The sequence below is a fragment of the Pan paniscus genome, chromosome 8, assembly GCF_029289425.2.
Source record: "Pan paniscus chromosome 8, NHGRI_mPanPan1-v2.0_pri, whole genome shotgun sequence".
NCBI classification, from domain to species: domain Eukaryota; kingdom Metazoa; phylum Chordata; class Mammalia; order Primates; family Hominidae; genus Pan; species Pan paniscus.
The window spans coordinates 117,092,745-117,105,559 of record NC_073257.2 but is presented as its reverse complement, the minus strand read 5'-3'; the positions used below and the strand labels follow the sequence as shown (position 1 = coordinate 117,105,559).

The 12,815-nt window shown below is 41.3% G+C and overlaps 1 protein-coding gene across 1 annotated transcript in view; it reads right to left on the bottom strand.

Annotated features, from left to right (window-relative positions):
• Nucleotides 1–12,815, bottom strand: part of SORCS3 (sortilin related VPS10 domain containing receptor 3) — a 616,732-nt gene that overhangs the window by 37,833 nt on the left and 566,084 nt on the right. Inside the window, exons 17-19 of the mRNA XM_003825558.7 lie at nucleotides 10,774–10,887; nucleotides 7,415–7,586; nucleotides 4,912–5,098 (exon numbers count right to left, since the gene is read on the bottom strand). Of these exons, the coding sequence (XP_003825606.2) occupies nucleotides 4,912–5,098; nucleotides 7,415–7,586; nucleotides 10,774–10,887 (473 nt within the window). The remainder of the gene's footprint in view (nucleotides 1–4,911; nucleotides 5,099–7,414; nucleotides 7,587–10,773; nucleotides 10,888–12,815) is intronic.

Sequence of the window (12,815 nt, the reverse complement as noted above, 5' to 3'; positions counted from 1 at the left end):
GTGCAGTGGCGCGATCTCGGCTCACTGCAAGCTCCGCCTCCCGGGTTCACGCCATTCTCCTGCCTCAGCCTCCCGAGTAGCTGGAACTACAGGCGCCCGCCACCAAGCCCGGCTAATTTTTTGTATTTTTAGTAGAGACGGGGTTTCACCGTATTAGCCAGGATGGTCTCAATCTCCTGACCTCGTGATCCGCCCGCCTCGGCCTCCCAAAGTGCTGGGATTACAGGCGTGAGCCACCGCGCCCGGCCTATACAAAGTTCTTAAGCCACAACTGTAGCAAAGACATCTCTTCAGCCTGGGGGCCTTGAATTCTTATTGGTGGAGCATTTTTCAGGCCATCTAGCCGTCCTTATTTGCTTCCCTGGTAATTCTGGAGACAAGTCAGTTCAAAGGGAAGAAAACAGATGAGTGTTTCTCATTTCAACTCTGGCACAAATGTACCCATATGATTTTTTCCTTTATCTTATGAGTTGTAATCCTACACAGACTATTACCTTGTTCTAAAAATAAGGGACAACATTTGCTCTGCCTTCCTTATATTAATAAGAACACATGAAAGTGTTATGTGGTTGTTTAAAGTACCATACAATTAATGAAAGAATGTCATGATTTCTACCACTACTGCCGACCACCACCACTGCCATCACTGTTTCTGTCATTGGGTAGTAGTCCCTCTAAGGACTTCAGTGAGCATTCTCCTGAGTCTAACTGGACATATTCTGTGTCATAGGTAATTTTATGTTGAAGGGGAAAGTGTTTGGACAGTGACTGCTATTTGGGTGGGGAGACAAGCCAGGCCAGTGTATGTGCAAAGGATAAATGCTTGAGGGGGATGGATGCCCTAGTTTCTATTATGTACTTATTTCACATTGCATACCTGTATCAAAACATCTCATGTACCCCATAAATATATATACCGACTATGTACCCACAAAAATTAAAAATAAAATAAAACCGAATACTTAAAAGGAAGAGTATCTACAGTGTGAGAATGCTTTCTGCCTAAAGCGCTCTGCCTTGACCCCAAACATGTGGCATCTCAATATTTCTCTTAGCAAACACTTTCAACTTTGTCAATTCAGATACACGTCTGGTTGAAGGTTGACTTATTTTAAATAAGGAAATTTTGGTTATTATTTTTGTATGATTTGTTTGTTCATGAGAGTAAAAAGGCACAAGATGTGGGAAAATAATGGATACTTTCATTGCTTTATTTACTCATTTTTAGGAGTTTACCTAATCTATGTCCCTTTATAGTTTGTGTTTTATTCATCAATGGGGAAGAGAAAGAGGCTGTGGGGAGGGGCTCCTGGCTAGTCCACATCCAAGGGGGGAGATGAAAAACTTCTTTCTCCATGCCCAGATTCAAATCTCTCATTTTTCTCCTGATAGAAAAGGGGCCCCTTTAGGGGACCCTTTTACTTTCAAAGTCACTGCTTCTTTTCTCACTGCTATCCTCCAGAAAGCATGAAGCCCATTCCCCAACACACCTCATGGGAACCCTGGGATCTTCCACAGTTAAGCAATGATGCAGCTATGGTTCATGGCCTTGAGTTTCTTCTTGGCTTTCTATCACTTGGGGGCCTTGGCTCAGTGAGAGCTGACAGTGTCAGGTCCTCTGATACCCAAGAAGATAAAAGGAGACCCCCTTCTCCATAAACTCACACCAAACACAAAAAGGATGTGGCGTTCACAACTTGAAAGACCATCACTCATGTTTGCATTTATTCAGCTTCAGGACAAGCATGTTTGGTTAAAAATCATCCTAAGGAACACGACCATATAGCAGTTTTTTTAGGGCAAAGATTCTGAGCCAGGAACCCCTGGGCTTTGATGTGGAGACAAACCAAGGATCAATGAGAAGAGATGAGAGCTGAGCAGATTCAGGAAGGAACAGAGAAAACTCCTAAATTCCTCACTGTCAAATAGTGCCCCTTTTGATAAAAATCTAATAATCTGTGCGAGATTGGTTATTTTGGGCAGCTAACAACTACTTTTGTTAGCTAATGGCCCAAGGTAAGGCAAAGAGCAGTCTCCACAATAAAAACTATCTGGAAAATGCAGCCATGATTGATTTGGAGGGAATTATGAGCACGATAAAAGTTTCAAGGAACATTTCCTCCCTCATGCACATAAGCCACAGTGTAAACCTCTTCCTTGCTGTTGTGTTTTTTGCCAGTAAGATACATTGGTTGTCATACCCTGAAGGCAAGGCCCACTCTTGGCAGAATCAGAAATGTGGGTGGGGCAAGTCCTTGGAATAGAGGAATGTGAAGTTCATTTTCCTTCTTTGTCTTCATTTTTAAACGCAGCAAAAATGTCAGGTACGAAGTTAATAGGAAGTACTTAGTAAATACTCTAATTTATCACGCACCAAGCTGGGTGATAGGCAGCATTCTGCACACTGTGCCAAAAGATAACATGGACCTGAAATTGCTGTCCTGAGGAAGGTCTGCATGTAAGTTGGCCCCAGGCTGGTATCTGGGAACATCCAGTCAACCGTTAACTGATAAGAGTGGTTCGCTCTGCCTAAACTGTTCTTGAAAACAGTATGGTTTATTCCCAATGCTTTCCATTGGGAATCTGGAGTTTTGGTATATGCCAGGCAGAGGGTACCTACATGACTGGCCCCCATTAAAAACTATGGGCACTGAGTCTCTAATGAGTTTCTGTTTTAGGCAGCCTTTTTATACATGTTACAACTCATTGCTGGATAAAGGAGTGTCCTGTGTGACTTTGTGGGAAGAAAACTCATGGAAGCTTCTGCCTCGTTTCCTCTAGACTTTGCCCCCTGAGCCTTTTCCCTTTGCTGATTTTGTTTTGTACCCTTTCGCTGTAATGAATCATAGTCATGAGTGAAACTTTAGCTGAGCCCCGTGGGTCTGCCTAGTGAATCACCAAACCTGGTGGTGGTCTTGGGGATACCCAACACATGCACACCTCATCCAGTTTGATTCTCACAGCCTCCCTTTTAGCTAAGCATTGAAGATAAGATATAGATATATATATATTTTTTTTTGAGACGGAGTCTCGCTCTGTCTCCCAGGCTGGAGTACAGTGGCGTGATTTTGGCTCACTGCAACCTCCGCCTCCCAGGTTCAAGCGATTCTCCTGCCTCAGCCTCCCTAGTAGCTGGGACTACAGGCTTGTGCCAAAACGCCTGGCTAATTTTGTGTATTTCTAGTAGAGACGGGTTTCACCGTGTTAGCCAGGATGGTCTCGATCTCCTGAGCCTGTGATCTGCCTGCCTTGGCCTCCCAAAGTGCTGGGATTACAGGCGTGAGCCACCGTGCCCAGCCAGCAATGAAGATAAGAAATTGGAGGTTTATAAAGGCTAAGAACATTGACCAATAGTAGACATTTAACAAAGGAATGTGATCAGAATTCAAGCACAGATCTCCCTTATTCTAAAGCCTGGGCTCATGAACACCGTGCACATCACCCACCTGGGTTTCTGACCTGGTGCTTCTGACACAGAATGGTTGTAGTTGATGTGGTGTGGTTCTCACCACTTTGCCTATTTATGGCTCATTTGTAGCAGCACCCCACTTCCCCACCAGAATGGAAACTCTGTAAGAGGAGGGCCATATCTGCATTGTTACCTCCCAGTGCCTAGCAGAGTGCCTTGCACATTTTAAGACTTCAACAAATTTTTGTTAAATTAATTAGTGAATGATTGGGTGTTTTTTGTGTGTTTACTATTACAAAAGCCCCATGAGGCAAGGTAGCAGTCAGAATTAAGCCATTTTAAAATTGGAGTTCAGGAGATTGAGAAATGAAATCATTTATCTCATGGCCATGTAGCCTGGCATTTTTAGGGACATGACTGAGCTACATAATCCAGGTCTCCTCTTACATACATCCCTTACCACTTTTGGTCCCTTTACCGGCATTGTGACTGGAGAGCCAGGAGACTAGTTAGCTTACTGTTTGCCAGGGACCTCTTAAGGTGTAGGTTGTTTATACAATAGAGTTGATGCCATCACTGAGTTGTTAATAGGAGGGTGCTCCTTGTTTTCACTTAGACTCTTTCAGAACTTATGATTTTCACTATATGTAGCATATTACCTGGAAACTATTGTGGGGTATGTAAGTAAGAACCATGGAAGTCCTTAGACCTACGAATATCACTGATACACATGTGGGAAACCAATCCCAGCCCCAAGACAATATTTCCTCGACCCGACATCCTAAAATCACAATATTAAAGTTTCAGTTTACATGCATCAAATTCTAGAATAGAAAATACACAAAATGCATCCAGCACAAATGAAATATTTTGGAACACCAACTGTTCTTTTGGTTTGTGCCAAGCAACAGCCAATAGCAATGAAATAGATTCTAGCACAACAAAATATTTTTGGAGAGTTCTTAGAATTGTCAAAACAGAATGAACTTGCAGTAACCTCGTATGTAAAAATTAATTTTGTGTGTGTGTTTAGTTCTAAATTAAAAATATCTAAACGTGTTTCTTTAATCCTTCTCTGGCTCTTACAACACAAATAACAGTTGACTTTGATTTGTGCAGTCTTCATTCATAATAGATTGAGAATGAGCTCGAGACTATCAACCAGATGGCTTGTTTCTATCTTTTTCATTTTGAGGATTCTCCAAAAGGAAGAGAGGAGACTTTTACCTGAATGTGTGTGCACGCACACATTTATATCAGAGCAGAGTGGTGCTGAAAAGGACGGCCCAGTTGGTAATATGTTATCCGAACTTCAAAATAATCAATCTATTTCAGTACCATAATACTCAGAAACACAGATGAGTACATATCTCCACCATTTGGTTTGGGTAATTGTAGTAGTCACACTGAACCTGGGCTCAGCTCTGAATTTTAGGAAGTCTGAACAGAGCAAGTTGCCAACTGGGAACAAAGGGAAAACGGGGATGGTGCCTCCTACTTACAAACCACATGCAGGAAGAGGACAGCTGTGTCTGAGCCAAGGTTGTTCTCTGCATAGGCTGTCACCTGGAAGATCCCCGCACTCTTATACACGTGCTTGATGCCGTCCTCGATGGGGCTGAAGTTTGCGTAGGACACAGCAATCCCATCCCCAAAGTCAAGCTGGATGTTTGTCCTTTGTAGATCACCCTGCAAGATGGCATAGCAGACGGGTCAATTTACTTGGTCCAGCCAGACTCCTATCTGATGCTTCCTCCTGTTGCTTCAGCATCAACCTCTGATGACCCATAGTCTTTCCCAAAGGGCTGAAACACCTGCAACACAATGATCACACTCCTATCTGATCCGCAGGGTACTACGGGCAGGCACTATGGACCTATTGTCCTCATCGCCCAAGCTCGGGGCAACCTGAGTTGGTATGACACTGACAATAGTGGGCAAGGTAGACCCTCTGTAAAGTTCTGAAGGGAAGCCAAGGGTTTCACTGACTCCCTCACATACATAGTTTAATTCTCCTTTTGTGTCATAATAATAATTGCAATCATAGTAGCAGCTAATAGTTACTGAGGTTTTTTTTATTAGTGCCAAGCAAGCAGTCTCCTCATAATTCCATATTATAGAAAGTATTTTTGTCCCCATTTGTCTGGGGACAAAAATAAGTAGTTAGACCAAAGTTTCATAGTGAGTACAGGAAGACCAGGTTCCAGACCCAGTCTGGTTTCAATAATAATGCCCTCAGTTGCCATGCTATAGTTGTAATTGCTCCTATTTTGAGTATTTGCTATGTTACCAGAATTATGCTACTCACTTAATACATATTATATAACGCCATCTGCAAAACAACAGCAGGGATAGGATGGCGATTCCCATTCCACAGATGAATACTGCATACCACCCCAAATTATACACTTGTTCTCTTATCCTTGGACTTCCCTAAATCTACTTAAGCATCCTCTTCCCTGAAGCCTTTTCAGATTGTCCCAGTTCACAGATATCTCTGTCTCTTGGAAAGAGCTCTCTGTGTACTACCTGGTAACATGATGCCAATGATTCAGGTGAATGCATCTCACCACCCCAAGCCAACATTTAGCTTCTTAAGGGCCTATGCTGAACCTCATTCTTCTTGGTCCCCACCCCCCCACCCCACCATTATATTGGGCCAACACTTTGGATTAACACAATGCACTTGACCACAAAACAAAGATCCTATATGAAGAATAGCATTGCTCTGTTCATATATGAAGATGAGTGATAGAATAAAGAGAGAAATACATCATTTTGGAATTATGAGCCAATCCTTCTGCCCAGTGAATGTGCACTGATCACAGTTTCACTTTCCATTTCTTCCCCCATGGCAGCCCAGATGTGAATGAAATATTGATAGGTACTCTCTTGCCCCCCACACAATGTCAACTATCCTTGAGTTATAAATTAAAGTGGAAATGAACTGGAGGCAATTCAAATGGATAAGATCGTGGCTCTTCACACCCATTCAAGAGAAGGTTTTTATAGCTGTGGTCCTGGAAACTCCCTAGTGGAAATGTGATAATGACCTCCTCTGAATCTTAAAGTCCTTTAATTCAAGCACCTGCTGTGAGTGAAGGCTGAGAAATCTGTCATCCCAGGATAAGGAACCTTCACCACCCTGTCCAGTGTGCTCCTGACTTTTAAAGGTTTCTGAAGTGCTCATACTTGTGAAAAAAAATGACTCCTGGCCTGTTTTGCCTTCTTTCCAAGATCTCAAGAGCACAGAGCAATTTGCATATAAATTTAGAGGGCTGTGTCAATCAAGCAAGCCTTCCTGCTGTACCACTCAGCAAAGAGTGCCTAAAATGCCCTAGGATAGGAAGCAATTCAACAGCTTATAAAAGAAGCAGACAACAGAGATATTCCCATACTGGAATCAATGTATGTAGTCTGATTTTACTGCCCAGATTTCAGAAGACACTAAAAAAGTGAAAGAATACAGCATCTAGCTGATAGAAAAGCAACTAATACAACATTCTTTATAAAGATAACTTTAAAGGATTTCAATAATCTTCCCCATCCTCATGCTCATACTTTCAAGGCCTTGTGAAAGCTTTGTGGGCTTTTCTAATCAGTGGGATTAAGGGTCAGAATAAAGCAAAAGAGGCTCCTAAAAGCAACAGATAAAATTCACATTTCCTTCCTCTGGCCAAGTTTACAGTTTATGGTCTTATGGTAATAAATATTCTCTCAGCAAAGCAGACTTTAATGGAGACCCTGAAGAATATATCCAGATCTGCATGCTCCAGAGGCAAGTGGGCTCCCACTGTGGACTGGGTCTTTATTGTGGGATAAAGGGAGGAGGGTCAGTAAATACCCTAAGCCCTCTTTCACCCTTGTCTGTCTTCTTTCCAGAAATTTCTGCTTCTCACCATTGACTTTGGTGCAGGGGTCTGTGGGAATGTAAGATCTTCTTCTTCCCTTCTGGGAATGGTCTGGTTGGGAGTTCTGACCTCAGAGACCCAGTTGAGCACCTACCTCCTCCATGAGGATGATGAAAGTTGCATTGTGCCCCTGCTCTGCCACCAGCCGCCCATCGGTCGTCACCACATGGAGGCCCCGAGGGGCTTTTCCAGGGCACATCTGGGCCTTGGCGGTGTACTTCTCCCTTAGCCCATCTGTGCAGTTGTTGGACACAATCCGCCGATACCTAAGTAGAATTGACAATTGATAGTGGTTTGTGTTGATTGTGTTGTTGTTGCTGTTGTATGTGTGTGTGTGTGTGTTATAAAGGGAATGTAAGAGAGCAAGAGCAAAACAGGTGCTTCACACAGCGGCCCCTGGAAACCAAGTCTCAAAAAGACAGTCATTTACGAAGCTGAACAAATGCTGAGGACCTGCTATCCCTCCATCTTGGTAAGAGTAGCTCCTTAAACGTTATTATTGATCCTACCTGGTGAGCCACAGATTGGATCAGTGTCTAAACCAGACAAGAAAAATCAATGTCTGACTCACACAACAAAAGAGGAGGCAGACTCATTGGACTCGGGAAATGGGAAAAGCAGGTGCTTCTACTTGTGAGGGACAGACCTGTTTCTATCTCCCAGAGGCCATCTCCAGCTTTCTCTGTACCAGAAAGCAGGTAGAACATCAGACTTTTTCTAACTCTGATTAATCAGGAGGCTGATTCCTATCTTCCCTATTCCTCCAGGGCATCATTCCTTCCCCTAATGCCTAATAGCCCTTTCTGTGGAGCCACTGGGCTCTTTCAGAGCACATTTTTTTTTTCTCCTTGCTAATATTTCATTTCCCACTCAGCATAAACTCCAGATTAGAAGCACAGATTTGAAACTCCTATTCAATCTCACTATCCCACTATGTAAAATTATCTTATAGAGGAGGTCGGCATGGGAAAATCACCTGACAAAGCACTATGACCTTCTGTGACAAGGACATCATTATGTACAATGACACCATGTCATCTTCCTTGCCCACCAACCCCAGCATATGAAGTCAAGCCAAGAGCTTTCCTACAACCCTGATCTGCATGATGGGCATATTTCCAGGCACATGACCATCTATAAGGCTGCACTGAAAAAACAAATGTTCTGGTAAAAAACCACATGAAAGAAACACACCACCACTATGACCATCACCACCATCATCACCAGCAGCATTATTATCACCATCATCATCACCATTACATGCCCATTACATTTTGTCTTCTTTCACTCACTATGTCAAGAATAATTAACAAATCCATCTATGTTGCCTTCCTATGGTGGTTTCAAAAACAGAGAAATTTATAACTCTTTTTGAATGATATTAGTCTTCCATCATACCTGACATTTTCCCTGGGTACCCCCTGCCACCCCACTGCTGAACTATACCTCCATTCAGGGATCCCAGGGGATATTAAGCTAATGTTATATGTCATTACTGTCTCAGATCAAATTATGATATATTTTCTTGCATATATACATCTTTTTTGTCAACTGAGCTTATAATGGGTCTAAAGTTATTCTGGTTAACATAGCACCACTTGTCCATATGGTAGCCAATATGGTAGCGCACCTTGTGGCTACTGAGCACTTGAAATATCATTAGTGTGACAGTTGAAATGATAATATTTTGGAAATTTTGGGTTAAAGAAAACATTATTAAAATTAATATCACCTTATTTTTTACATTTTTAATGTGGCTACTAGAAAATCTGAAATTACATATATGCCTCATATTATAGTTAATTTGGTCATCACTGGTCTAGACAGTCAAGATTTGTAATCAATTTATACTTTCTCAGGATGCATAGTTACAAGACACTCAGTTTTTACTGATGATAGGTATTTCAGTGGGTACCATGTCCTAACACAAACTTGATATCATCTACTCTTCTTTTTCAGCCTCAATTGGCCATTAACTCAAGCTGGTTGATGATTTGTAAACATAAGCCAACATTTACACAATCTGGAGGTATTGGTAGACATCTGTAGCATATTTGTTTTCTTTTTTTTTTAATTGCCATTCCTTTTCATTCTCCTGAATTATTTTGTGAGCTATTTGGGATTTTGGCATACCTAAGTTGCTTAAAATGTGGTCTACCTACACATGTCACATGATCCTATGAAATGCTTTAATTCAATTCTTTTATAATTCTGTTTTAACCTGCAATCACATTCAGCTTAGGCCCTGACTGGGAAATTGGTGGCCCAGCTAATAACTCGTGCACATAATACTCCCTTTCCTCAAACTTCCTGGCACTTTGTTCTCTGACACCACAATCTCTTTAACTTCATGCTGTTCGATCTGCAACTTGAATGCCTTAAGTCCCTAAACTAGACTCCTACAATTAAATAACAGCAAAGATCCTTGAGCCTTAGCTCAGGCTCCAGGAATAGCCCTCCCAGAACTAAATAGTTGGCATGCATTTCAGAGTATCTCAGACCAGTCAGCACTTCTTTTTCATCATATTTTTTCCTTTGTTGACATCAGTTAGGTAGATAGTACTCAACCTATCTACCTAACTGATTATGTTACAACTAGCTATGACAAAAGCATCAAGAAGATGAATAACTTGACTGAGATGACAGAAGATCCACTGGGAGAGTTAAGACTGGCATCCAGAACAACTCTGGTCCAGAGACCAGCAATATCGACATCACATCGGAGCTCACAGAAAGGAAAAATTTCCCCGCCATCCCAGATCTCCCAAATCAGAAGCTGCATTTTAAAAAGATCCCCAGATGATTGATAGGCACATTAACATTTGAGAGGTGCTGTCTTAGACCACCCATCCACTTGTGAAATCCGTTCTTGGTTAGAGAGGCAGCAAAGGAAAGGGCAAGACAACAAATCTTCAAGAAAATGTTTTTCAAGCATGCGAAAGAGTAACTAATACATGAACAAAGAGATAAACACACACGTCATTTGAGAATTCCTGAAAGGGATCCTTGACATTTTTATTCCAGGAATTCCTAGAATGGAACTTTTGAATTTTCATTTTAAGTTTTCAGCATCAGTGTCACAGAGTTTCAGCTCATCTTTCACTAGAGAGTAGTGTAATATCTGCGCATCACTTGTATGAATTTAATTCACTTGAGTGTCAAGGAATAAGACTACATGACCTTCCAGAAGAGAAGGATTAACCAAAACAGTAACTATGGTCTATCATAAGCAAATATTCAAAGTTATTGAAATCTGGTTGATCAGAAATCTCTTCTGATGCTCCCCAAATAGATACTCTCAGCTAAAGAACTCCTCACTTCCCCTCAAATGCCATTTGTTATAAACAGACTCCATCTTCACTCCATTGTATTCAATAGCAATGCATTTCCTTTGGTCCTAGTTTAGAGAAACAGGAAAACAGGGAGCTGAGTTCCTGTAGGTGTTTTACTTACCCAGTGCTGTTAAGGTAGCTTTGACCAAGGCTGCAGTCCTTTGATGGGGATGCTGGATTGTACCAGAAAGCTGGGACACACTGGCTCTCCCCATGTCTCTCATACCCATAGTCACTGTCAGGAAAATGAATATTGCATAGTAGTATATATGTACAAACGCTAAAATAACTGCAGGCACACACAAACATATACATGTCCCTATTGCCATCCAGAAAGTCATAACACATTGTTTTAAATATCCCCAGTGAGGGCAAATATTCATATTTTGAAAATGAACTTTTAGCTTTATAAATAATTCCATATCATTTGGAGTCCAGTCAACAGAACAAAATAGCAACTTAGCAAATAGAAATTCTAGGTTTAAAAAGGTATTGATATAAATAATGTGGCAGGTACATTGGCTTGGGAGTAAATGCGGAGGATGCTGTTAAAAGTACATTTTAAGTCACAGTAGAATTATTGAAATAAGTACATGACAACAAAGACAATGACTCACCCTCTCTGAAACAAGTATATACATGTCCATTCACATGGACACATAGAGCCATTCAAACTTTTCCTGACGAGATAAAACAAAGGCCCCTATTTCCCTAAAAATAAAATAAAACTACACTGTAGCTCTTTTTGTGTGTTTCTTTAAAATCCTAGCCATAATAAAATGAAGAAAGAAAGTCCGCTACTATTTCTTTCCCCTCTTCTCCCTGACGCAAAATGGGAAAGTAACAGAGCAGTGTAGAAAAGGAGGTCCCCTATCTGAAGTCCAAACAGTGCTTCCCTACTTCTTGGAGTTTCAGAAGACTCCTGGGTGTGTAAATGTCAAAGTAGAAGAACAATAAAGTAGGTAGAAGGTATTATTGCTCTTGTAGCCAACCAGAGATCATTGAGGGTAGCTTCACTTGGCTGAATTCATGTTTCTAAGTTAAGCATCTTAGGGTTTTCTGAAACCCACTGATGGGGCAAAATAAATGGAACATATAAATATTAATCCATTAAGTGTTAATAAAACATGAAGCAGCAGAAAAGAAGTTGCTTTCTCAGAACCCACAACTCCTTTCTTTTTCTGCTTCCTGTATATTCTTTGAGCCAAGATTTTGTGGCAGTCCAATGAAAACAGAGGCAAATTTTCTGTGTGTATATCTACAATAGGAATGAAGGGGAGAGGGGACTAAAAATTTAAATTTAATTCCACATCTATTTACAACTCACTATGTGCCCTGCCCTGTAAAATAATAATAATAATAAAAACTTAAAAAGGTGTGACAATCCCTGTCCTCAAAGGGTTTTCAGTCTTTGGGGGAGAGAGATACAGCATACCCCAAACATGACTAAAGAACAGAATAAAACCGTATGCAACACAGCACTAAACAGCAGAGCTAAGAAGAACCAATTGATTAATGAGATCGTACACAATATCTTCCGAGTCTGACCCCACCCCACCTTCTTACCTATCTTCTCATCAAACTCTTAACTGAACACTTCTAGCCAGCCTTTTCAACCCTCTTTATCTTTCTATATGTAATCCCTCAGGCTTGAAGCATTCCACTTTTTTCTATGTTTGGTAGTTTCCTACTTATCCTTCTTTAATATCTAGGTCATAGAAGGCCATTGCTGCTTCCCCAGACAAAATCTCTGGGGTCATAACCTGTTGGTAACTATAAGTGGAAGCTACAAAAGAGCAGGGATAATTTTCAGTTTTTGTTTGTTTGTTTGTTTTTGGCCAATATGAATTTAGAACTGTACCTAGGACATTTCAGGCATTAAATATTTATTGGGTAAATGAATTCCAATTACATTAGAAAGCAGTTGCAGCTGGGCACAGTGGTTCACACCTGTAATCCCAGTACTTTGGGAGGCCGAGACGGGTGGATCATCTGAGGTCAGGAGTTTGAGACCAGCCTGGCCAACATGGTGAAACCCCATCTCTACTAAAAATACACAAAAATTCACCAGGCATGGTGGCAGGAGCCTGTAATCCCAGCTACTTGGGAGGCTTGGAAGGAGAATAGCTTGAACCCAGGAGGTGGAAGTTACAGTGAACCAAG